At 45.9% G+C, this 22,135-nt stretch overlaps 1 protein-coding gene across 1 annotated transcript in view; it reads left to right on the top strand.

Moving 5' to 3' along the window:
- Positions 1 to 357: 357 nt before the first annotated feature.
- ALPK3 (alpha kinase 3) overlaps positions 358 to 22,135 on the top strand; it is a 36,085-nt gene continuing 14,307 nt past the window's right edge. The window contains exons 1-3 of the mRNA XM_034066154.1: positions 358 to 500; positions 11,600 to 11,638; positions 14,831 to 14,952. Coding sequence (XP_033922045.1) covers positions 358 to 500; positions 11,600 to 11,638; positions 14,831 to 14,952 — 304 coding nt within the window. The remainder of the gene's footprint in view (positions 501 to 11,599; positions 11,639 to 14,830; positions 14,953 to 22,135) is intronic.

Raw genomic sequence — 22,135 nt, 5'->3', positions numbered from 1 at the left:
CCAGAGATGTCTTCGAGGTGCAAGAAATCCCCAAGCTGCGGGGGGTGGGAGTGTTATTATAAATAATATATTATATTATTATAAATACAATACTAATACCGTTTCTCCTGAAGAGACGAGCTCGAGCTGGCAGCTATGGATGGAGGAGGAGGGGGCCGGGCAGCCAGGCAGTAGTCAGGCCCCGGCCGGGCCGGGCAGGCGGCCCCCGGCTCCTGGAGGCCGGGCCGCAGGCGCCGCGTCAGTCGCCACCGCCCCCGAGTGACAGCGGCATGTGCGGTGAGGCTATAAATGCCAGCAGTGGACGGGGACAGGGGTGGGCAGTGGCGGGGTCGGGGCGGTCGCGGTCCTGTCGCTGCCATGGGCTCTCCCCGCCGCGCTCTCGGCGGCCTCCACGGACGGGTAGCGGACACCATAGAGGGCGCGGAGGAGGCCGAGAGCGCGGCCTGGGCTTCCCGCCCCGACCGGCGCAGCTACCTGCTGGGCATCCGGCCCCAGAACAGGTGAGGGGGCCGGGGCGGGGGCAAGGGACTGGGGCGCGGAGAGTTTCCCCTGGCCCGACCGCCGTCGTGGGTGCATGCTGCCGCCAGGCCCGGGTACGGGCCCACGGGAGACATGTCAAAGGCAGGTTGAAGACTGGGGAGCGGTGTGCGGGGACGAATTGGCTGGAGCGAGGCAGGAGGAGAGCAGGCTGGCAGCGGCCCAGCATGTAAGGCAATACCCGGCCCCGAGCAGGCCGAGACGCCGGCTGAGCTGGAGGCGGAACGGTTGTCACAGCCTTCCCCGGCCCGGAGGTCTCCTCCAGGGTGGAAAAACCAAGTGAGGGCTCGAACTGTCCGAAAGAATTTGCTGTGGCCACCTCTTCTGTTCCCAGGAGAGGCCGAGTTTCTGTGAGGGTGCAGCTGGGGCAGGTACACTGAGGCCATCGCCTTGCCGTGAAATTACGATGGACACAAGTTTGCGCCTCCCAGGTTAAACTTGGGTACAGGGTTCTGCATTGACCTTCCTGCCTCTACTGTACTGAAGCCCTGTGTGTTAAAGACACCAGACGCCGAGCAAGGGGCCCACAGAGTGTGTGCCTTATCTTATTGTCAGAAAGGTATTTCTACAATGTAGATACAAGCCAAGCAATGATGAGAACAGAATTCCTAGGTCAGAAATGGCCTTAGGCACAGGGTCTGTGGTGGGAATAAGGCTTTGTTTGCACAGGAGAAGGTATGATAAACATGTTGTCAACTGAGACTGAGGTTAGCAAATACAAAAATGCAAGGCAACGAGCCAGCAAAGGCAAAGGTGTCAGTGATTGTGCTAGTCATTCAAAATAAATTACTTTGAATTCACTAGGAATGCTCTTCAGTCTGTAAGCTCTTGAAACAAGTGTGCCTATTTCCTTTCAACAGTTTATGAATAATCCATTTCCAGTGCGTCAAGCATTGATGCCTCAAAGAATCAGAGATTCGTAAAAATAAATACAGGACCAAAAGAGATTAAAAGGTGCTATCTGAAAGTCAGATGTTAAAACTGGGGTAATGCCAAAGTTAAATTGTTTTAATTCAGTTCCCTTACGATTGTATTGTAGCATGCGATCTAATTGCAGTCTATCTGCATACCATGGCATCTTCAGTACCAACAAATGCCTGTACAGCATCCACAACCAGGCTGTGACCTTAGACCATACCAAAAGAAATCTGTAATCAAGTTTGATGGCTTCATTTTGCAGATTACAAGTAGAGAGAGTCTTTAGTAAATAAGATGTTGAGGTGTTTTGGTTACCTGTAGCTTGAACTTCCCAACCGCTCCCTGTCCCCCCTCCCCCCCAAGTATGTTCTAAGTGCAGCTTTAATCAGTTTAATCCTGGAGGTTCATCAGTCCTTCAGGCAATACTTCTGGTCTTCCCCACTGACTTATCACAGAGTGGTTTGGATTGAAAGGGACCTTAATGCTCACCCAGTTCCAACTCCTGCCAGGGATCCCTTCCACTAGAGCAGCTTGCTCCAAGCCCCTGTGTCCAACCTGGCCTTGAACACTGCCAGTGATGGGGCAGCCACAGCTTCTCTGGGCACCCTGACCTTAACCCTAATCCTCACCACCTTCACAGGGAAGAATTTTTGCCTAATGTATAATCTCAATCTTCCTTCTGGCAGGTTAAAGCCATTCCCCTTTGTCCTGTCCCTACAGGCCCTTGTCAAAAGTCCCTCTCCAAATTTCTTGTAGGCCAACTAATACCTAACTATTGGAAGACTATTACAAGGTCTCCCCTAGCTTTCTTTTCCCTAAATCCCCAAAGCGGATTTCCTTAAGGCCACTGAGAAAGGCACGGAGGGATGTAGCACTTCTGACTGGATTGATACTGTGGTTTAGGCACAGTAAATCCAGCCTGTATCTGCAGAGCTCTGGGTCCTGAGCACCTTGAACTTGTCAGGCTAGTGCTGTGGGTGGATGCTTCATGAGACCCAGATGCTTTTGCAGGTAAAGGGACACTGTGCTACAACACTTAGATCAACAGTGCATTCCATTTCCAAACACTGTCCAGTCCTTTTTTCAGCCCATTTCTATACTCATTCATCAAAGTCCATAGCAAGTTAATTTCATTTTGCCTGTTAACTTCAGTGGCTGCCACTTCTGTTGTAAGAATCACAGAGTAAATATTCACTGAGTAGCAAAACTGACCTGTCCCTGTGGTCACAACACCTTCCAGTTTCTCTAATGAATTAGGGAGGAGGAATTTAGAAGTCTTGTTCCCTCCACAGCCTTGAGAGCACCTAAAAGACTTGAGCAAGAATGCATAGAAACTGTGCTGTTGTCTATAATGCAGGGCAATGGCTTGAATGAAATGAGGCTTTTTGTCCTGTAATGAAATAATGTATCATAACAATTCTGGAAAGCAAGCAAGTGGAATGATGTAGCAAGAAGATTTTCAGAAAGCAATTTTGAATTTAACTAAATCCAGGAGCATCTGGAGAACTTGCCTTGGAGAACTTGAAAAGCAAGATGAGTGACATGCCTAAGAGCAGATAACATTCAGCCATTCTCTAACATAGAACAGTATTTGAATTTGGTGGGTTTGGAGCTAACAAAAATATGGGACAAGTGATGTAGACACAGAATTGTGGTGGGAGGCTGCTATGGTGGTTAGAAAGCAAAAATGGATATTCTGATCCAAACCCAGTGTGGGGTTGTTTTTCAGTCTTCTCTGTTGTTGTCATTGTATGTATCTGTAGAGTGTGTTTAAGCAAAATATTTGCCTGCTCTCTTTGCTGATTCTTAAAGCAGTGGCAAGTACAGTGTCATGATGGGGGTCCTTAGAGGCATGGTAATATCTTTATGAGAAGAAACTAAGGTTAGCAATTGCTGCTTCTGATGTGGCTCATGAATATGTTTCATCTATGTGCCTGCATTCATGAACCACATAGAGAGTAGACTGGATGATTTTACTTGGTCTCCCTAATCCTATAGGAGGAAAGGGATGTTGTGTAAATTAAAGGATACTAATTTGGAAAACAGAACATGGTCTTTCTGGTTTTTAACTTAAAGAATTTGTCAGAGGTGGTGCTCCAGGGGCGAAAGAATACAGGTGTTGAGAATAGCTATAGAGAGATAATCCATTTATTACATGGAATATTCAGTATATTTACTTTTTGTACCCTTGGGAACTAGTCTTTAGGAAGAATCTTCTCTGTGAGCAGATAGTTCAGTGGCAAGAGATCACTGCCTTTCCTTTGCTGGTCTTTCAACATGCTAGATAACAGACAATGTGAGGAGCAGCTTATAGTCATGGTGACGTGTATTCTGCTCTGGCAGTTGAGGGGGCTTTTTTATTTTGGGGTAGGTTTCTTTGTTTTAAATTCTTATGTCTCAAAGCATTTGACTGTAATTACTTCACAAAGTGAAAGGAGAAGCTGTCAGCCCTCTCCAGGGTCTGCCTTGGCTGTATTCATGGGCTACAACTTCAAGCCATGCCTTCAGGTGTCCTTAATTTACGAACTAGTGAGTCTGAAATATGACTTGTGCAGAGAGACACGATTTTATGTAAAAACGTCATCTGAGTCCTAGGCAAACTCCTCTGTTGGAAGCAATCTGTCCCTCTTTTCTAATGCTGATGTCTGCTCCTTGGTCTTGTTACAGCATTGCCTCCTTACTTAAATATCTTCCTACTGTCATAGCTTCATCGTATGCAGATATTTATAGAGTATAGTGGCATTGCCTCTGATCTTTTCTTGGATGCTGTCTCTGGTTGTGGAAGCAGTTGAGCTCAGGAGAGTGCTGTGCCACCTGGCTTTTCTGGCTAGAAAATATCCTCAATCTTGTACCTCTTGGTTTGCACATAATATCAAATGAAGGTGAAAGATATCTTACTATAATAAAGTGGGCTGAAAACTCAAGAGTGCTTATTTCCTGAAGAGCATGGAAGGAGCATAGCTTTCTTAGCTCAGAGGGGTTCCCTCTTCAGCAGTTGGGCATCTGTAACTTACTATGGGACCTTGCTATTTATAGTGTCATAGAATGATTTGAGTTGGAAAGGACCTTAAGGTCATCCAGTTCCAATCTCCTGCTGTTGCAGATTATCTTAAGTTTTACTGAATCTTTCTGTATTTTGTGTTTGTTTGTGAAACAGTTATTTACAGAACATCTTGATTTAAGAAGTTAGCCTTTATGTTAGCATGGGTTACTGTGTTACTTGAAATCTGATGCTATGTTTCTTGAAGTCCTTGTTTCTGTAACATGTTAGCCTTAGTCCTTACTTGCTAGACCATAACCATAAGAAGTTAGCCTTTATGTTAGCATGGGTTGTGGTGTTACTTGAAATCTGATGCTGTGTTGCTTGAAGTCCTTGTTTCTGTAACATGTTAGCCTTAGTCCTTACTCACTAGACCATAACCAGAGCACCCAGGTCTATTGTGTATAGGATGAGTTATTTGACAACCTAGCAAGGTAGAAATCTAGCCAGCCAACTTGGCAACAAAACTTACTTCTAAAATGACCTGAAGTAAACTGCCCTCATTATAATACTAAAAAGCACACCCACAGATTGGGAAGACCCTTGCCCAAGTGAAGACCCTTCCCCCGTGCAAGTGTAGTAGCAGAAGAGAATAGTATAATTGTATGCAAATCACTGTAACTGGGAGTGTTCTACCTTGTCATTTTTGTGTATAAATGTAACAACAAAATCGGCATGGGGTGTACTTGATTTGTGGAAATTCCACTCAGTACCAGCACTGCAATAAAGAAGTGCCTGCTTCTTGATGCTACATTAGGATTAAGGAATTTTATTCTCCTGACTTTCAGTGACACTGCCATGGGCAGGGATGCCTCACACTAGGCCATATCACCCAAGACTCTATCCAGCCTGGCCTTTAGCACTACAAGGGATGGAGTATTTACCACTTCTTTGGGCAGCCTGTGCCAGTTCCTCACCACCCTCACAGTAAAGAACTTCAGGACCTACAGATGGAGTTCCATGGATTTGTGCACATTCAGGTGCCTAAGATGATCTCAAACCTGATCCGCTCCTGCAGAGGGCCTAAGGTCTTCATTCTCCCAGTCCCTGCATCTGGATTCCAAGACTTAGGTGGTGTGGTCAGGATACTTGCCAGTGAAGAATGAGGAAAAGTAGTCATTAAGAACCTCAGCCTTCTCCAAACTCCAGGGTAGCCAGTTCTCCCGTTTCCTTCTGTAGAGGGCCCACATTATCCCTAGTCTGTCTTTTTCTGGCAACATACCTATAGAAGCCTTTCCTGTTGTCTCTGACATCCCTGGACAGACTCAGTTCTAACTGGGCCTTAGCTTTCTTGACCTGATCCCTAGCTTCCCAGACAATGTCCCTGTATTCTTCCCAGCCCTCCTATCCCCTCTTCCACCTGAGCATGAGGTCAAGCATGGCACCTCTCCTTGTCAACTCCTCTGTTACTTGCAAGAGGAAGCTCTCTTCCACGGAATCAAAGAACCTCCTGGATTGCTTGTGCCAGGCCATACCATCCCTCCAACAAATACTGGAGTGGTTGAAGTCCACCATGAGGACAAGGACCTGCAAACGTGAAGCTGTTCCTATCTGTCTATAGAGAGCTTCACCCACAGATTCCTGATCAGGTGGCCTTTAGCAGATCCCCTCAGTAATGTTCCCTTGGATGCTAACTCCCAGACTTTCGGTTGGCTATTTTGGCAACAAGGGTTCTAAATCCCTAACAAGAAGCCTTTTGATGCTGTTGCATCTGGGGAAATTCAGTCCATTTATTGTGTCGGATGGAAGCGTCCCAAACTCTGAAAGGAGGGAACATCCAGTACCCACTGCAAAGGCAAAAGTAAAAGCATCAGTAAATTCATCTGCGGTCTGTAGGATATCTAGGTTGGAGGCATCACTTTCCTCTCAGTGTGATTATCTGCGCAGTAATGCTTGGTTTGAGTGGGGCTCCTCAGCAGTTGTGTTAATTGAATAATAATCCTAAACTTCACATTTTGGCCCCCATTAAAAAGCCTCCTGTCCTTACCTTCTAGAAGGTCAAGCAGAACTGGCTGTAGGCTGAAGAGCTGATAGCCTAGGCTGGAAGATGAAGATGTGGAGCTGGACAAACAGTGGTCTTCAGGGCCAGTGTTAAAATATAGAATATATCACATGTGTAAACTTTGTTCTTCTCTGGAAACTTTGTAAATGGAGACATTTCCCAGGCCTGGAATCCCATCTGATTGCATGGACAGGAGAGCATGATCTCCTCTGAACTGGGCACCTTTTGTTCCACAGCAGAGGCCATTTCCAGGAGATGGAACGAAGACCTCCTCTATCCTCACTCTGTTTCAGCAAGAGGAGAAAGATCTTGGGTGAATGAAGCTGAATGAAGTCTCACACTTTGCAGCATCACCTGGTACAAGAAGAGGAAGGCAGAACTGTTCTGAACAACTGTATTTTTACCTTGCTGCTTTTCTAGCCCACAGCTACAAAAATCTACGCACAATGCGTTACCAGGAAGATGTCCGCTTTCCTGGGCATCTCATTGCCTAGTATTTGCTTTGCTTTCTTTTATCCTTTCTCATTCCTTGATGTCTTTCAACTAGTTACCAGTTTAATTTGGACCATAAAGACAGCAATAATTCAGAATTAAAATACACAGGTCTGGGCCATCTTCAGTGTTTCAGATGCTGATACAGAAACATGTAGCTTAATTTGTTGTTTTCCACTTTCTCTGTTAATGCCATCTAGCTCTAAATTGTTACATGCAAGTCTGTGTTTATCTCTGCTCAAAGTAAATAACCTGCAGGAAAACTGCCATATTTCTCCAGCTCCGACATCAGTGCATTCCATGACCTTGCCAAGCAAAGACTCAATACATCCGTTTTCCAGTCTGTAAAATAACAGTGTGTCTTGTACAGCTCCATAGCACTCACAGCTGCTTTATCAAAGGATTGCTGATAATTGCTGTCATGGTATATGAAACACAAACACACTTGTACTGTGTGTGCATGAAGCACTTGATAAGAAGTGGGACACAGGGCAGGAAAGAAGCATAACCATACATGAAAGCTTCTTGTTGGCTTTTAAATGTTGAAAACGGTTTGCTATTGACATTGGAGAAGACATTTGGAGTGCTTTGTGTTTGTCTCAAGTAGTATCAACCTTGGAGGCAGAGAAGTTCATATGAAATCTTATACTTGGAAATCTGCATGTGTAAAACATGCCCAATAATGTCACTGGTGAGAATGCCAGCAAGAGGGAGAATCTGTAGGGAATTGCCAGGGCCATCCCTCTGTCCCGCTCCCAGGATGGAAGGGCTGCCAGTTCTCATTGGGTTTTTCTGAGGAGCTCTTGTGCATTGCTGATTCTATCAACACAGAGCTCATATGTCTCAGCTTTGCTGTTGTGACACGTTTTGCTGTGTACTTGCTGCACTGGACAATGTGTGTGGCTCAGTTTTTGTGCTGTGGAAGAACACTGAAATATATTAATGACTGTTGCAGCTCAAGCTGCAAGTACAAGTCTCTGTGCTTGTATGTGTGAGGGTGGAACCACTGTGAAGCCTATTTCAGAGTCTGCTGAGCTCTTGTCAACTTCCATATGAGAACATGAGCTGGAAGAAGAAAGATTTCTGTATCTCAGGGAGAAGAAATACAGAAAGAGGAGAATTTCAAGCAGTGATTGCATAAGAAGGTTAGAAAAGCTGCCAGGTTTAAAATCTATGTTTTTCAAGCAGTTAACTTTTCAGTGCCAGTGAGGTGATGTACCAGCCTAGGCCATCAACCTGAGAAGTACTTTTAGTGATGAAAAAAAGTGGGTGGTGTTGATGGCTCAGACTCCTGCCAGCGCAGCAAGACTGAAATTTGGCATGTCCAGCCCTAACTGTTCTACGATTCTATGTGCATGAAAAATGGGGAAGACTGTCTACACTTCGAGCAAAATTATGAGTCATCGAAGAGCTAAAACCTGTAAGAGGATGATAAAATTCCCAAACAGTTTGAAAGTATCTGATAATATTTAAAGAACTGAGGCTGGTAGAAGGTACACAGTAGAGGGGTATAATTCTGTGGTACAGTACTACAGTGGTTAATAACTAAACCTGTACTTTCAGGGGTAGCTGTGCTTCAATTCATAAATGCAAGGTGCCAGAAGAGGCTTTCCTTCCACTGATGCTGGACATGCATATCTGTCTGAGCTCCAGTAAAGAGAAACCAGTACCTTTAGACTTTGATTTACCCACTTTAGATGTGTTCCTCAGGATAAAGGAGCTAGAATGTCCTGAAGCTTGCTCAGGAGAGACACATCCACTGCTGATGCTGCATCTCATGAGCTGAGTCCTGTATTGTGTGCACTAACAAGTCTCTGGGGAGCTGAGGACACTAACAGCCCAATCCCAGCGTATCAGACTAGTCATGCTGGTGCGTCTGTCGTGCCTTGCATGGAAGCCCCATGTTTCCAATCTTGTGGGTTTGGTTTGGAGTCTGATGTAGTTATGCTGCTGCAGCTCTGTGCGGGTATGATGTGAATGTCATTAAAATGAAGGGAAACACCAGCTGCCTGCAGACAGTTCTGGCATTCAGAATTTGATCTTGCTCTCTCTGTGCTTAAATCTCTAGACTGGAAAGCAAATTTTACTTGATTCCTTAGCATATTGAGGTTAAACTTTAGTTAATGTGTGGCGTTTACCTTTTTCTTTTGATAATATCAAGGATCCTGAAGAGACCCTCAGACCATGTTTCAGGATGTGCAGTGAATAAAGCCCAGGTTGTGTGCTCAACACTGGGGATTAAAAAGAAGTATTGATGAAGCTCCCTGTTTGAGTACATTTATGAGCACAAAGGGTTCATGGCACAGGCACCCTTCATTCTGACTCTCGCTATTTGAGTGATTTTCTTTATATCCAAACCAAAACATCTTCCCATTTGTCTTATGCAAGAAAGTAAGATTAAAACCACTTCTGCCTACACTAGCATTCTCCAGCAGCATTTTAGGATCTTCCCTGCTGGCTCCTCAGGCAATTCCCAAACCTTAGTATTTCTGGAGGCTAGAAGGACATTTTTCTCTTGCACTGGTATGCAAAATGTTGATGGATTCATTTACTGTTGAAAAGTGGTGGTTCATGTAATGGAAGCACATATTATCTTTCCCGCTAGACAGACCTGCCTGGGGCAGCCCAGAGCACAGGGACCCAGTACATGGGTGCTGCTGGCCCAAGATCAGCTCTGATGGCTCTGCCTGGAAGGGTTGTGGGGATGACCCTTAGAGGTCAGAGCAGGCTGAGAAAAACTTGATGTACAGTTTGAGCTCTCTAATCTGTTATGGTGTCTAAGTGTGATGAGGACAAGGTGATGCACTGGTCAGTAAGGTAATGCAAAGGCATGCCTTGCACTGTTAGAGAGGACATGGGGCTCAAAAGGATGCCCCAGGTAGTGGGGTTCAGCTGGAAAGACAGAGGTCCTCTGTCTGATTTCTCCCATGGGTCAGCCCAGCTCATGCAAGACATATCAGGTGGCTGATCCTCAGCCTGTTATAGTTAGTGTTTGAATTTTCTAGCTGGATAACACCTGATCTGTTCATCCTCTGACAGTGTGAACAGCATTTGGCAAGGGAGAGGGATCAAGATCATGCGGTTGGGAGTGGAGAGGGTGAAGCCACTGCCAAAAGGGCAAGTGCCACCCATATTTCTGAGCACTGTCTAAAACTTCTTCGATCTTTGCTCTCCTGATCTGAAGGAAAGGAGTCAGTGAGCTCTTCAGAATGCTGGGGTTTTTTTCTCAATTATTTGTGTAAAGTGTCAGACCTTCAAGCTGAACTGCTTTTTTACTTACTAATCCCATTCAGGTTCTGCCTCTGCAGGTGGAAGTGCCATATGGCTGACAGGAGCACTTTCAAGAGACCCTCTGTGGTAATTATTAGGGTAAGACTTGAAGTCCTGCTTACTTCCATGTTATTGAGACAGGCACAGAACCCAGATGTGATCGTCTGGGTAGGAGACCTGAAGAGGTGCACCTTTGTTGGTTCTTCATGCTGTCTTCTGTAACTTTATCATGAAGCACTGAAGTTTGGTTGTTCAGTGGTGGTCTTTAGTGCACAAGGCTGCAAGGCTCAGAAGGTTTGATCTGTCTGCATGTACCAATATAGGAGTATGACTTCTTACATTCCAAAGCGGATGTCTGTACTGCAGTCGCTTCTGAGGCTATAATGGGGAGATTGTTGCATAGGCATAACTAACATATATCTCAGTGTGATTAAATCACTGAGCTTACGTGATGATGACTACCTGGTACCTAGTTAGTTTTAGGCTTTTGATTGTCCTGTGATTGACCTGAGGGTCCGAGGAACTGCCTCTGACTGCTGTGAGTCAGTGCCAAGAGGTTATTTCTTACAGCCTGTAGAGGGCTGCTGCCACACAATGGCAATGTGGCCTTTTGGCTAGGACATGAGTCCTTGAAGACACTTCTTTGGGAGAGCTGGTGGCCACTGGTAAGTAGCTCATCTGGGTGTCCCTTGTGTAGGACTTGGGTGTTTGATTCCACTCCCCCCCTCCCATGAGTTGGTTAATGTTATAACATGTTAGTATGTTCCTGCAAAGATAGCAAAACCTGTAGATTCTTGTGAAGTCTACTTCTTTTATTTTAATTTTTTGCCAGACCTTAGTGATTTGCGTGGCAAGCTGGGAAGCGCTGTATAGTGACCGGAGAGTTTTCAGCTTCTCCAAAGAGCTGTCCTTGGAAACGCAGAGGGTGACCAGCTCAGGCCACCTGCTTTGCCAGCAGAGAAGTGGGCTTGCAATGGTCTGTACTCCTGCCTGCCACTTAATCCAACATCTCCTGGGGTGGAGTTGCTGCTTTGAGCACAGCGCTGTGGATGGTGCATGGAAGGCTCAGGTGCTGCTTCTTGGAAACCTACTTGTATAAATGTCTTACACTTATTCTCTGCAGTTAACGACTATTTCATTTTTACAGCCTTTGATTTCAGTTGATAATGTGGCTTGCTCATCCTGGCAGTCAGCCTGAGTGAGGCAGTTGTGCCTTCTTTTAATAGGAACTCTGACCTGTGCAAAACAACTCATCATTAATCATCTCTGTAACGGTTTGTTTATTTCAGCTCTTTTCCATGCTTCTCCTTCTAATGTTTTTTATGCTGTTTTTTGCTTAGCTTATCAAGCAGCAGATTCTCTCCCTCCAGTTTAGGAAGGTAAAACTCTGTTGCATCAAACTGCTCTGACCAACACTGAATCTGGCTGCACTTGATTAATCTATAATGCTTTGGTACCAACTAATTAGTAGAGAGCCTTGAAGTGATCTAACAGCCTTATTCTGCATGATTGGATCCCTAGTACTTGCTTGAACTGCAGACAGCAAAGTGAATGTTAATTGCAATTCCTGTGTTAAGGTGCAAGAAATACTTCTTTTTCTTAGCCAAAGGATGGATGCTCAGCTACTTCTTGATATTAAAGAGAGATTTCCATCCAGAGACATTTAAAATTAGATGAGCCTGCCCCAATACTTTAAAAGAAGCATTTTTCTTCTCCCCCTGCCATCCTGTGCCTTGTTTTGAAGATCCTCATTCATTTAGACTCTGCCCTGAAATGCACTTATACAGCTGTACTTTGCTTCTGGCAAAATAACACATTTGGAAATCAGTTGCTATTATTGACTTGCTGCAGAAGCAGGTAGAGGAATGACTGTGGAGGGAAAAGCCTCTCCAGAACACCCCTGTAGCTGTTTGACTGTTAACCAAAGAGTAAGGAAAATAAAATAATGCTGGAAAGGAATACACTTCTTAAATCTCCTTTTCCAGCAGACTGCTTTTGTATGGAAATCCCTCTTTAATGTGAAAAGGCTACTGAATTACCAATGTCCTCTTCCACAGGACAAAGGCTCCAGGGCTTTTCTGCAACAAAGATGCAGCTTCAGGAAGGCCTGGAGGAAGAGAGGCTGCTGCTTTGTATCAGATTTCTTGAATGCTCTGAATTACTGGTTTAGAAAGCAATTTGAATTGGACAAGTCCCACTGCAGCTGGAGGGAGTCAGCTGAGAGCCCCACAGTGCTGCAGTTTCCAAACCCCCTCTACCCTCTCCCCCCTGTGACTAATACGAGGGTTTCTTTGAAATATTAAATAGGCCTTCCAGGGCTTCCTGCCAAGTGTACATTGGGCAAATCTCCTCTTATTCATCTGCTCTGCCTGTGGAGCCCCCAGCTTCTTGTGATGCTGCTCTCCTAAAACATTCAGTAGCCTTTGCTGTGTTTCACCTGACTGTGGGATTTGCACTGAAGGGACCAGACTTATTCCTGGCACTGCCTGCTGATACCGATGGCATGGTACTGGGATTGAACTTGGTCACGAGTATCACTATGTGTGTGTGCGCATCACTTTTTTTGAGATGCTGATCCGGTTGCTCTCCTGCTGGTGTATGAAATTGATGCTTGGAAAGTTCCTTTATGTGGATCTAAAAGGCATTTACTGGCCTAGGGCTGGGGATCTGTATTGAAGGGGCCAGACCAGTAAACCCCACCAGTAACTGCCTTGATACTGGATTGTTTGCCTTGCTCTTTGGAAATGGGAGTTTTTTTCTCCTGGGGTTGGAGCATGGAAAAGTTTCTTTGGTTTGAACACCTGTTGGCTTAAGCAGCCCTCTCCTGGCCTTGTAGCTGTGTGAAGAGTTGCTTGCCCCAGTCTCCTCAGGACCATTGATTTCCACAGAAGAGTCTGAGCTGTGGAATCTGTTTTTTACCCCATCCCACATGTGTTTGCATATAGACAGTGCTTATGACCCTTGTTCAGTAGATGAGTCAAGTTTGCAACCCCAGCTGTCCCTGCCCTGTACCCTTGCCCAGCACAAAGTGCCTGGGAGTTTGGCAAGATTCCTGCTGTGTCCCAGCTGTTTGTTACTGAGGGATTCATCTACCTGTGTCTCTTACAAACCTATTCTATCAGGAAGCCAGAGTGAAAATGATAGGACTGCAGCCTCCAGGTAAGTTTTTGGATGGATGAAACAGGCAGTTGCTGTGGCTGTGGCACCTTCAGTCCCTGCTGCAGAGCTTGTCAGTGCACCTGACCGTGCAGGGCTCATGCTAAACATGGTGGGTTTTTTTTCTTCCTGAACAAGTCTGCTTCCTCAGCAGGTAGAGCATGAGTAGCATCAGCACCAGCATTCTGCCTGCAAGCCAGGGGCTGCTTGTGAGGATGCGGTCTTCCTTATGGACCTGTCACCATGTGCTGTGAGCACATGCTTGTGGTGGAGCTCTGTCAGGAATGATTTGGGGGTTTGTTCTATCTCTTGCATGTCTCTAGAAGCTGATCACTTGTTTAAGGAATGTCTTTCAGTGCTGAAAATGCTATAATTAGAGCTGCCAGCTACTAGTTCTCTTGCAGCATTTCCTGTTTCTCCTAAGATCCTTGCCCTTGAGAACTTGGGGTCTTCTCTCCTCATGTAAACATGTAGTGTTTTAATTCCAGAGGAGAAAATGAAAGAAGCTCTTCCCTTCCAAGAGCCCCAGAGCACTATCCAAATGAAGACTCAGCTTGGAATTTTCCCATTTTCCTTTAAGAAAGCCCAGATCTTCTGGGGCCTCTCTTGGTGATGCTCCAACGGGGTTGGCAGTGCTGTACGGTGATTTATTGCAAAAAATGAATAGTGCTTAAATGACTGGAGAATATGAGTTCCTTTTCTGAGCTTCATAGATTGCACTGTTTGGATAGTTATGGCTATTTGGGTGACCGAGCCTGAACTTCAAGGTCAGTGCCTGAACTCATGGAGTATGTAGTGTGAGTGCCTACCTGGAGCTGAGCGAGGTTAAAGAGGGTATGGATGTCAGCTTCATGTACAATTCTTGGGCTCAGAAAGCTGCAAGCCAGGATCAAGGTCTCCTTCACTGAGCTGCCCCTGAAGCAGGCAACTTTTCTTAGTTCAAAATTTTCAAAGAGGGCCGTTGTGTTCAGGAGACATGTTCAGCTGACACTTGGCCTGAAATTACATAGGAAGTCTTCACATATAAATAAAGTCCCAGTGAACAGAGTAACACTTGAAACACTGGTAGTTCACACATTCACTTGGAATGTGAAGCTGACTTTGTTAGGGTTCTGCTTTGGGCTTGCTGCCTGATTCAGGAAATGTTCAGGTGCAATAGAGACATATGGTTCTTGACATTCATTATCCTGATATCCATGAGTGAAGACACTTTAAATTAACAGTCATCTTAGGGGAGAAATAAAGGTCAATTACCCTGATGCTGAACTGGATTTGTGAACAACCTGCTGTAGGGATGATGAGAGGGAAGGAAGGCATTCATAATAAGAACATAGGCTTCTTAGATGAGTTAGAAACTGGACCCTGTGATTTTTCTAGTACTTTGATGTCTAAGAAATGCTTCTTAAATCTTCCAGGAGCACCTTCTGCGCAATCATTTCTCAGCTGACGGAGGAAACCCAGCCACTATTTGAAACCACTATCAAATCCCGTTCTGTATCCGAGGACTCTGATGCTAAATTCACATGCATAGTGACAGGTAACAGTGTCTCCTGTGAATAACCTGGTCCTGCCTCATTTGCTGGACTTGCACTAGTTAAACTCTAAAGCAAGTGATAACAAGGCAACGCATTAAAAAGTTCACTGTTGCCAGAATGCAAGTAAAGATTCAGCAATTGCATGGTGATTTCAGCTTTAATTTAAGGGGGAGGGGGAGAACCATCTGAGATTATAAAGAGGCAAAGGCATATCCTAACATCTCAAACAAGGCAAATTACAGATCAGAAGATGGAATATTCTGGTTACTGCTTGGGCAAGCTACATTTTATTGTCCTAATCTCTGCTGCTTCTCTAATCCTGGACTCCATAACTCAGGAATATGCAATTTTGAAGACTAAGGCTGTCATACTGGAGCCAACTCTGGCTCTCTTCACTGGCTGTAAGTGGTTAGAGTGTGTTTGCATCAGTGGTAAACTTGTGTATCTGTCAATAGCTGAAATAGAAGCTGGTTTCTGCCCAGTAAGCTAACAGCTCACCTTGGGCAAGAAGGGGTTAGGCCAGTAACAGGAGGAGGGGGAGACTGAAAAAGAGGGCTGGTACTAAGGCATTATGATGATGTGACATGGCAGGCATTGGTGTAAAGGCAAGCAGCTCCTTTGCAGATGAGCTTTTGTCTTTTAAATATAGAGATTCCAAACTCTTTTTGTCGGTAGTCTGTACGAACTGTGTAGGATTCTGACTCTGTGATCCTCTCTGATGTTGCTCATGTCAATTTTTTTGGTGGGTTACTCGGTGAGAGACATTAAACAAGTCTGTAAGTTTTGGAAGGAGGAGGATGTCTCCAGTTAGCTTCCTAGTCACAAGGACCAAGACTTTCCCAAGATTTAGGAAATCTAGTTTGCCATTAAAAACATGCTGTAAATAAGCTGTGCACCAGGAAGAGCAGACCAAGCCCCTCTGAGAACTGCTGGATTTGAATTCTTGGCTCTTGTGTTACAGATTCACTTGTTTTGCAGGTCTGACTTTCTGTGCTTGCAGGGGTACAACTGTTATATTGTTAACCTCAGCAGACCACCTCCTGCTTCTAGAGCAGAAGTGGGCTGCAAGGGAGATACCTCCAAACCATGCCCTTTGGTGGTGCATTAGAAGGGCTTTCCCAATTCAAGTTTTCTAAAAGCAAAAGCTTAACATACTGTGCTGTAACATGGAACTTACCATTCTGTAAGCCATGAGTGTCAGAGGTTGAAAAATGAGTGATGTTTAAATATATTAGGAAATCCTGAGTAGCAGCAGATAAAATTCTTCCATCTCCCCTTCCCTGAAAGTGTAGAAGTGCTGCAGACCCAGACCATGACTGCTTACTACAAGGACATGCAGTGGTATTGCTTGCCGTTTTAGGATTTCTTGCCCATTTTTAAGTGTCCAGTCTTGACTTCTCTTACTGGCTTAAGCCTTCAACATCTGCATCTTGAGGTTGACAGTTTCTTTTAACAAACTTAATTTCTTCCAACGTCCAGATGACACCATCAGCTCCATGTAGACTCTGTCAAGGTGAAGTACATTTGTGCATCTGAGCATTAGTTCACCATGAGACTAGCTGGATGGATATGCCCTGTGTGTGTGATGCCCAGCATGTACAGATTCCTGGGGAAGAGATATTACAGTCAGCCCTACGAAGGAGGCCTTGTAGATGCAATAACCATGTTCTTTCCAGCATCTTACCTGGAAAAGCTAGAGAAATTTCACTGTATATTGTGCAGGAGACATGCTGCCAAAGAATAACCTCCTCTGCTTGTACCAAAATCAAAGTATCAATGTCTAGAGACAGATCTGGTCCCTGTCCAGTCTGTTGCTCTTCCTGCAGTGCATTATTGCTCTTGATAGGCAGGATGCTGTTTGCCAATTTTGGATGACCTGCTGGTGCTGTGTAGCACAACCCGGTGTATTATATGAAGTTGAAAACTTAACCTGATACTAGTGTCATTTTCTGCTCAAGTGAAGAAAAGTATCAGATAAGCCTCTTCAGCATATAGTCTATTGCAGTATTTTGTAACATGGTAAACTAGATTGGGGAATGTCTTTATGCACTTCAGTTAATAAACCTACAAACCTAGGAATCTTCAAGGAAACCTCCTAAAAAGCAGCCTTCAATTAATAAACCTACAAACCTAGGAATCTTCATGGAGATGTCCTTAAAAGCAGCCTGAATCACTTATGGCACATAGTCATCTCTTGCATGTGTCTCTGTGAACTGTTTTAGGAGCTCAAAATCTCTTTGGGAGTAAGAGGCAGGAGGTACAAAGCGAACTGTGACTTCAAAGTCTGATCAGTAGTTCAGCTGTCTCCCCCTGCCATGATGCTTACATTCAACTGGGAGACATTATTGGGAAAAAAGAAGTGGTGGTTTCTTCTCTGGCCAGTGACCAGAGTGAAACCAGCTCAGTTCCACTGCTGTGGCTGGAGTCCAGGGACAGTTCGGTTCATAGATGAGCAGGAGGCAAAGGGCAGACTGTCAGCTGCTCCTGTTTTGACTCTCAAGCCACAGATATGGATATCTGACCTACAATAACATTATTTTTTTCTTTTCCTGCTTCTTGATCAATAATAAGAGTTACAGGGTGGTTCCACATCTGCCAATACCAGGGACTGTCCTGGGAAGGCAGCAAAGTGCAAGTATTTGAAGAGCCAGCCTCCAAGATGTACTGGGTGGTGCAGGCAAGAAAAAAAACAAATCGGGAGAGGCAGACCTGATGCTCTTGGGTGGTTCCACAAACCCTCTTTTCCTCCACTTGTCTACTGCTGCCTGCTACTGCTGTCCCTAGTATGTCTGATTTGATTGTTTTGGGTCAAATCCAGCATCAGTTATGACATGTTTTCTTTTTTTTAGACAAAATTAGTTCATCCTTTGTTCTCTGAGAGATGCGAAAAGGAAAATGAGAACATTTCCCTTTACTGTGCAGGTTCTTATAGAGCAGAGGGTACTGTGCTTCTCTGCACCAAATATTTTCCTTGATGTGTCTGTCTGGACTTCCAGATCTCAAGGGTCATCACATATCCTTCTCACTAAGTGGGTATTGGGCTCTTCTCTTCAGAGAATGGATCTTATTGGAGATGCTACTTACAGGGGATTTACAACTTTTCAGTCATTTCTGTATAGTGTTGGCCAGGAAGAAGGGATATTGGCTGACGAAATCTGGGGGCTTGGATGAAGAGGCCTGGGCCTATGACTGCTTGTTAGAGAATGAGGCAGGTTGAGAGAGGTGATGACTGGATCTAGCCAAGGCCATCATATATCAGAACCAGTACTGCTCGCTGTTGTACTGCTGCCTCTCCAGCACCATTTCATGGAATCACAGAATGGTTTGGGTTGGAAGGGACCTTAAAGATCATCTAGTTCCAACCCCCTTCCTTAGGCAGGTTCAACCGCTCTGACCTGGCTACTTAAATCATCAGCTCAGGAGCATGGTCCCATTGCTGCCTTCATGGGTCACTGCTGTGCTGAAGAAGTGTCCAGCCTGGTACCTTTACCATGGTGCTCAGTGTGTCAGTGTGAGTGTCTGCACTGGGTTGAGTAGCACATCCCTGAGAGGATGCTAACAAAGCAGTGTGACCAGAACCAGTCTGGTTTTATTGTAGGGTTACGGAGGGGAAAGGGCTCTGCCCATGGATTGGGAAGAGAGTTTGGGTAACATGAGTAGAAAGCTATGGGCTTAGTGGATGACGATTTTAATAAGCATAAAAGTTCTCAATTTGTTTCCTCTAGGGTGGCCCTTATAGTGAACTATCTGAAGGATGAGAGTGAAGAGCAATGCAGGGGCTGCAAAAGCGGTGGATGGGTGGGTTTGGGGATGGGGTGGTGAGCACAAAAGCAGAGAGCAGGCTTGTGGGAGATGAGAATGCCTGAGTTTGGGACAGCAGGGCAAGAGGGGGATGGAGAATAAGCACCATTTGCAGGCTGGTGACATGGGAACTACCACTCCTAGCACATATCTGTCCCTCCTGTTAGCATTACTGGAAACCTTCTTATCTTCAGGCGATGGGAAGGTTCAAATCCTTAAAGCCAGAAAGGATGACATCTTACCATGACTTTTCCTCCTAAAATTGCCTGAAGCACTTCCCCCCCTCCACATAGCTTGTGTAGAGCAGAAACAGAAACCCATGGAGATTACATGTAAGTGTTCTAAACTCTTCCACCTTCCCAAGTTTCAGAAAGCTAATTCCTCCCCACCCCTGCCCCCCAAAACTAAAACAAAATAAAATCCAAAGTTGCTTTAAGCAGAGTTTTTGTGGGAGATTTTGGATAGCTATCACAAGAGCTGTTTTGGATAACGTTACCAAGGCTTTGAAGACTTCTCAGACTTCAACAGCTTTGGGAAAAAGAATGGTTGATCTAAATCTGGCAGTCTTGGTGGGGAAAAAAATCTCCCTGGGTCCTGAAGCAGCTGAGAGATATGCTTCTGACAAACACTTCTGCTGGGCTTAATGATGTGCAGTGGACACCAGCCCTGTTTACAGGCACCACTCTGCAGCTGCAGGGCACCCGCTGGTGGACACAGAGACCAGCTGCTCTCAAATCCTACTCAGCACCAGTTGCAGAGGATCTGTAGCAGGGACAGGTTCAGGAGGGGCAAATATATGATTTATGAATGGGTACTCTGTTTTGCAGAATGCTTATGCTAAGGATGGGCATCCAGCACCTTGCAGCGTGGCAGTGCCCACCAATGGAGCCCTAAGCTCAGCCATCCTATCCCACTTCTGCCATTCCTGTTGTGGCAGTTGGATGTGGATGTTGTGGTTGCAGGGGATGTGTTGGGAGTGATGCTTGCCCACCCTTAACCCCCAGACAAGGGGAATTTATTTGCTCAGCAGCCTGAAGATAGGTGCCTGCAGTGTCAGCAGCAGCTCCCCTGTCAAAGTGGAGCGCAGGGCGTGCAAGGGGACCTTGTCCTTGCACAGACATCTCTTCATTCCCTGCTTCGTTCCAGCGGCAGCCCCTGGGGAGGGACGGCTGGTATTTGAACAGGCAGCTGTGGCCACTGTTTATGTGTGGGAGGTGGAAGCCTTTTAGCATCTCTCTTCCTGCAGGTTTCCAGCCAGCACTTGCCTCTAACTCTGTTTCACCACAGACAGGAGCATGCAGCAGGAGCTAGTACCTCCTTGCCTGCAGGGTGGTAGCCCCAAGTAGGAAGCAGGTAGCCTCAAGGACACAAGTGCTGCAGGTCAAATGGAGTTTAGGCTTAACAGGAGGAAAAGCATTTCATCGAGGCACTGTGCAGCTATAGAAACTGCAGCTCTTTCCAGATGATGTCAGCTGGGAATGGGAATCAGCTGCAGAGGCCATGGGGGGACATCACAGAGCTTCTTGGAAATGATATGTTTCAGTTCCCAGAATGAAGTGCTATGATTGCTCTTCACAGAGTATTAGGAAAATCTGCCTGCCAGCTGCCAGCATTACAAACCAGGGGGCTCCTGCAAGTCTTGCCTGCAGAACAGCCATTGGGAAGGGCAGAATTGCTCTGGGCAAAGTATGAGCTGTGTATGAAAATTGCTTTGTTCCTTATCTTTGGAGCAGACAGAAACTGCCACAGGCTCATTCAGCCTAGGATCCCACCACCAAGTACAGGCAGTAACTAATACTTATGGAAAATATAAGCAGCAGCATCAGTCCCTGGTGATCCCATCACTGGGATACTCTCATGGCCTCTGCCAGTTAGCAGTTGAGAGCTCATTTGCTTCAGCCACAAGTACCATGTGGGTCTGCAGACCATGGTGGGACAGGGACTGAAGGGGAGGATGGAGAGCCTTGCAGGAGGGGCTTCAGGAGAAAGTTATGACTTGGCTTCCTGCAGAAGAGGAGGAACGAGGGGCTAACCAACAGAAAGCCAAAGCTGTTGATGGCAGCAGTGGAAAGGGAATGAGGCAGCAAAGGATGTGAGAGATGTATGAACAGTGAGGATGGAGAGGGTGGATGCCAGGAGCAGTGCAGAGTAAGAGACCTCACTGAGGACAGGAAGATAATAAAGTAAAACTTAGTGTGGGGGCTGTCTTGGCTATGGGGATGGCTGCTATTCGTGGAGGAGAGCAGGAAAGACTGGTGTCTAAGACTGCTTTCTCAACCCTCTTTAGTTCCAGTGGGCTAAGTCCCTCAAGGGGCCAGAGGACACTGGAGAGTCCCAGCAAGTAAGGGGTGGGTACAGGAAATGTATCAGAAGAGGAGGTTGGTGCATGGGAAGCTAAGCAATACATGAGGAGGAGATTCTGAATCTGCCAAAACCAGGGTGGATTCCTGCTCATGAGTCCTTGCTCCTGGTCTCTTGCTTCTGCTGTGGGACCTTCCTAGGAGCATGTGTAAGCTGGGCTCAGGCATTGCTACAGGCTGACATCATCTCTGGCTGGTGCAGGTTCCTCACCCTGGAGATGAAAAGGATCCTCATCAGCCCTGAAACCTGTGGGTTTTCAGCTGGGAAGTATCCAGGATAGGTAGGTATTGCCCTCTCCCTGCCTTCTCTCTCATCAAGTCGTCAAGTCTAGATGCATTGCGTATTCCTGGAGAGCCCTTGCTGGCTCCATGCTGGGGCTGTCTATGAGAACTGACCCCCTGCTGCATTATGGGGGTATCAGGGGCTGGTGGGGACACCCTAGTGGAAGTGAGCAGTGTGCTGGACTCCTTCTGTTTGGCAGCACGGAAAGCCAGCAGAGGCGTTTTTAGGAGATAAGTTTCAGATATCTACCTTGGGGCTTTGAACAACTGTTGAGTACATCAGCTTAAGTGGAGGCATGATGTGATCATTGAAACTTTCATTCCATGCCCTTAAGGCCAGCTTGGCTGGGCTGGGAGCCCCATGTAGAGAATTGGAACCAGTGCTGGCCACTGGTTCAAGAGTTTTCCCTTGAAAACTGCTTTTACTCTGAGCTAGGGCTGCTGCCAGTGGGAAGTGGGAGCTGTGGCTAGCACTGGTCCATGTGGGGCAGTTATGTTGATCCACCACTGCTAGTGGTGGCAGGGACCATGGCTGCATGCCCAGCCTGCTAGCCAGCCAGTCACACACCGCATGATGTCATTCTCCTCAAAAGGCAGGTGACATCTGCTGTCAAGTGACATTTGTAGGACACCAAGCTGGCTGTGATGCAATCAAGGTTGTTTCTGTTCAATGGAAACTTTTGGATCAGCTTACAAGCTGTGACACTTAGCAAAATCCTGTGAACTCCATGGAGAGATGAAT

This window comes from Melopsittacus undulatus, chromosome 9, assembly GCF_012275295.1.
Source record: "Melopsittacus undulatus isolate bMelUnd1 chromosome 9, bMelUnd1.mat.Z, whole genome shotgun sequence".
Lineage (NCBI taxonomy): Eukaryota > Metazoa > Chordata > Aves > Psittaciformes > Psittaculidae > Melopsittacus > Melopsittacus undulatus.
Note: the sequence above shows the minus strand (reverse complement) of the source record. Positions and strands in the feature narration are given on the sequence as shown.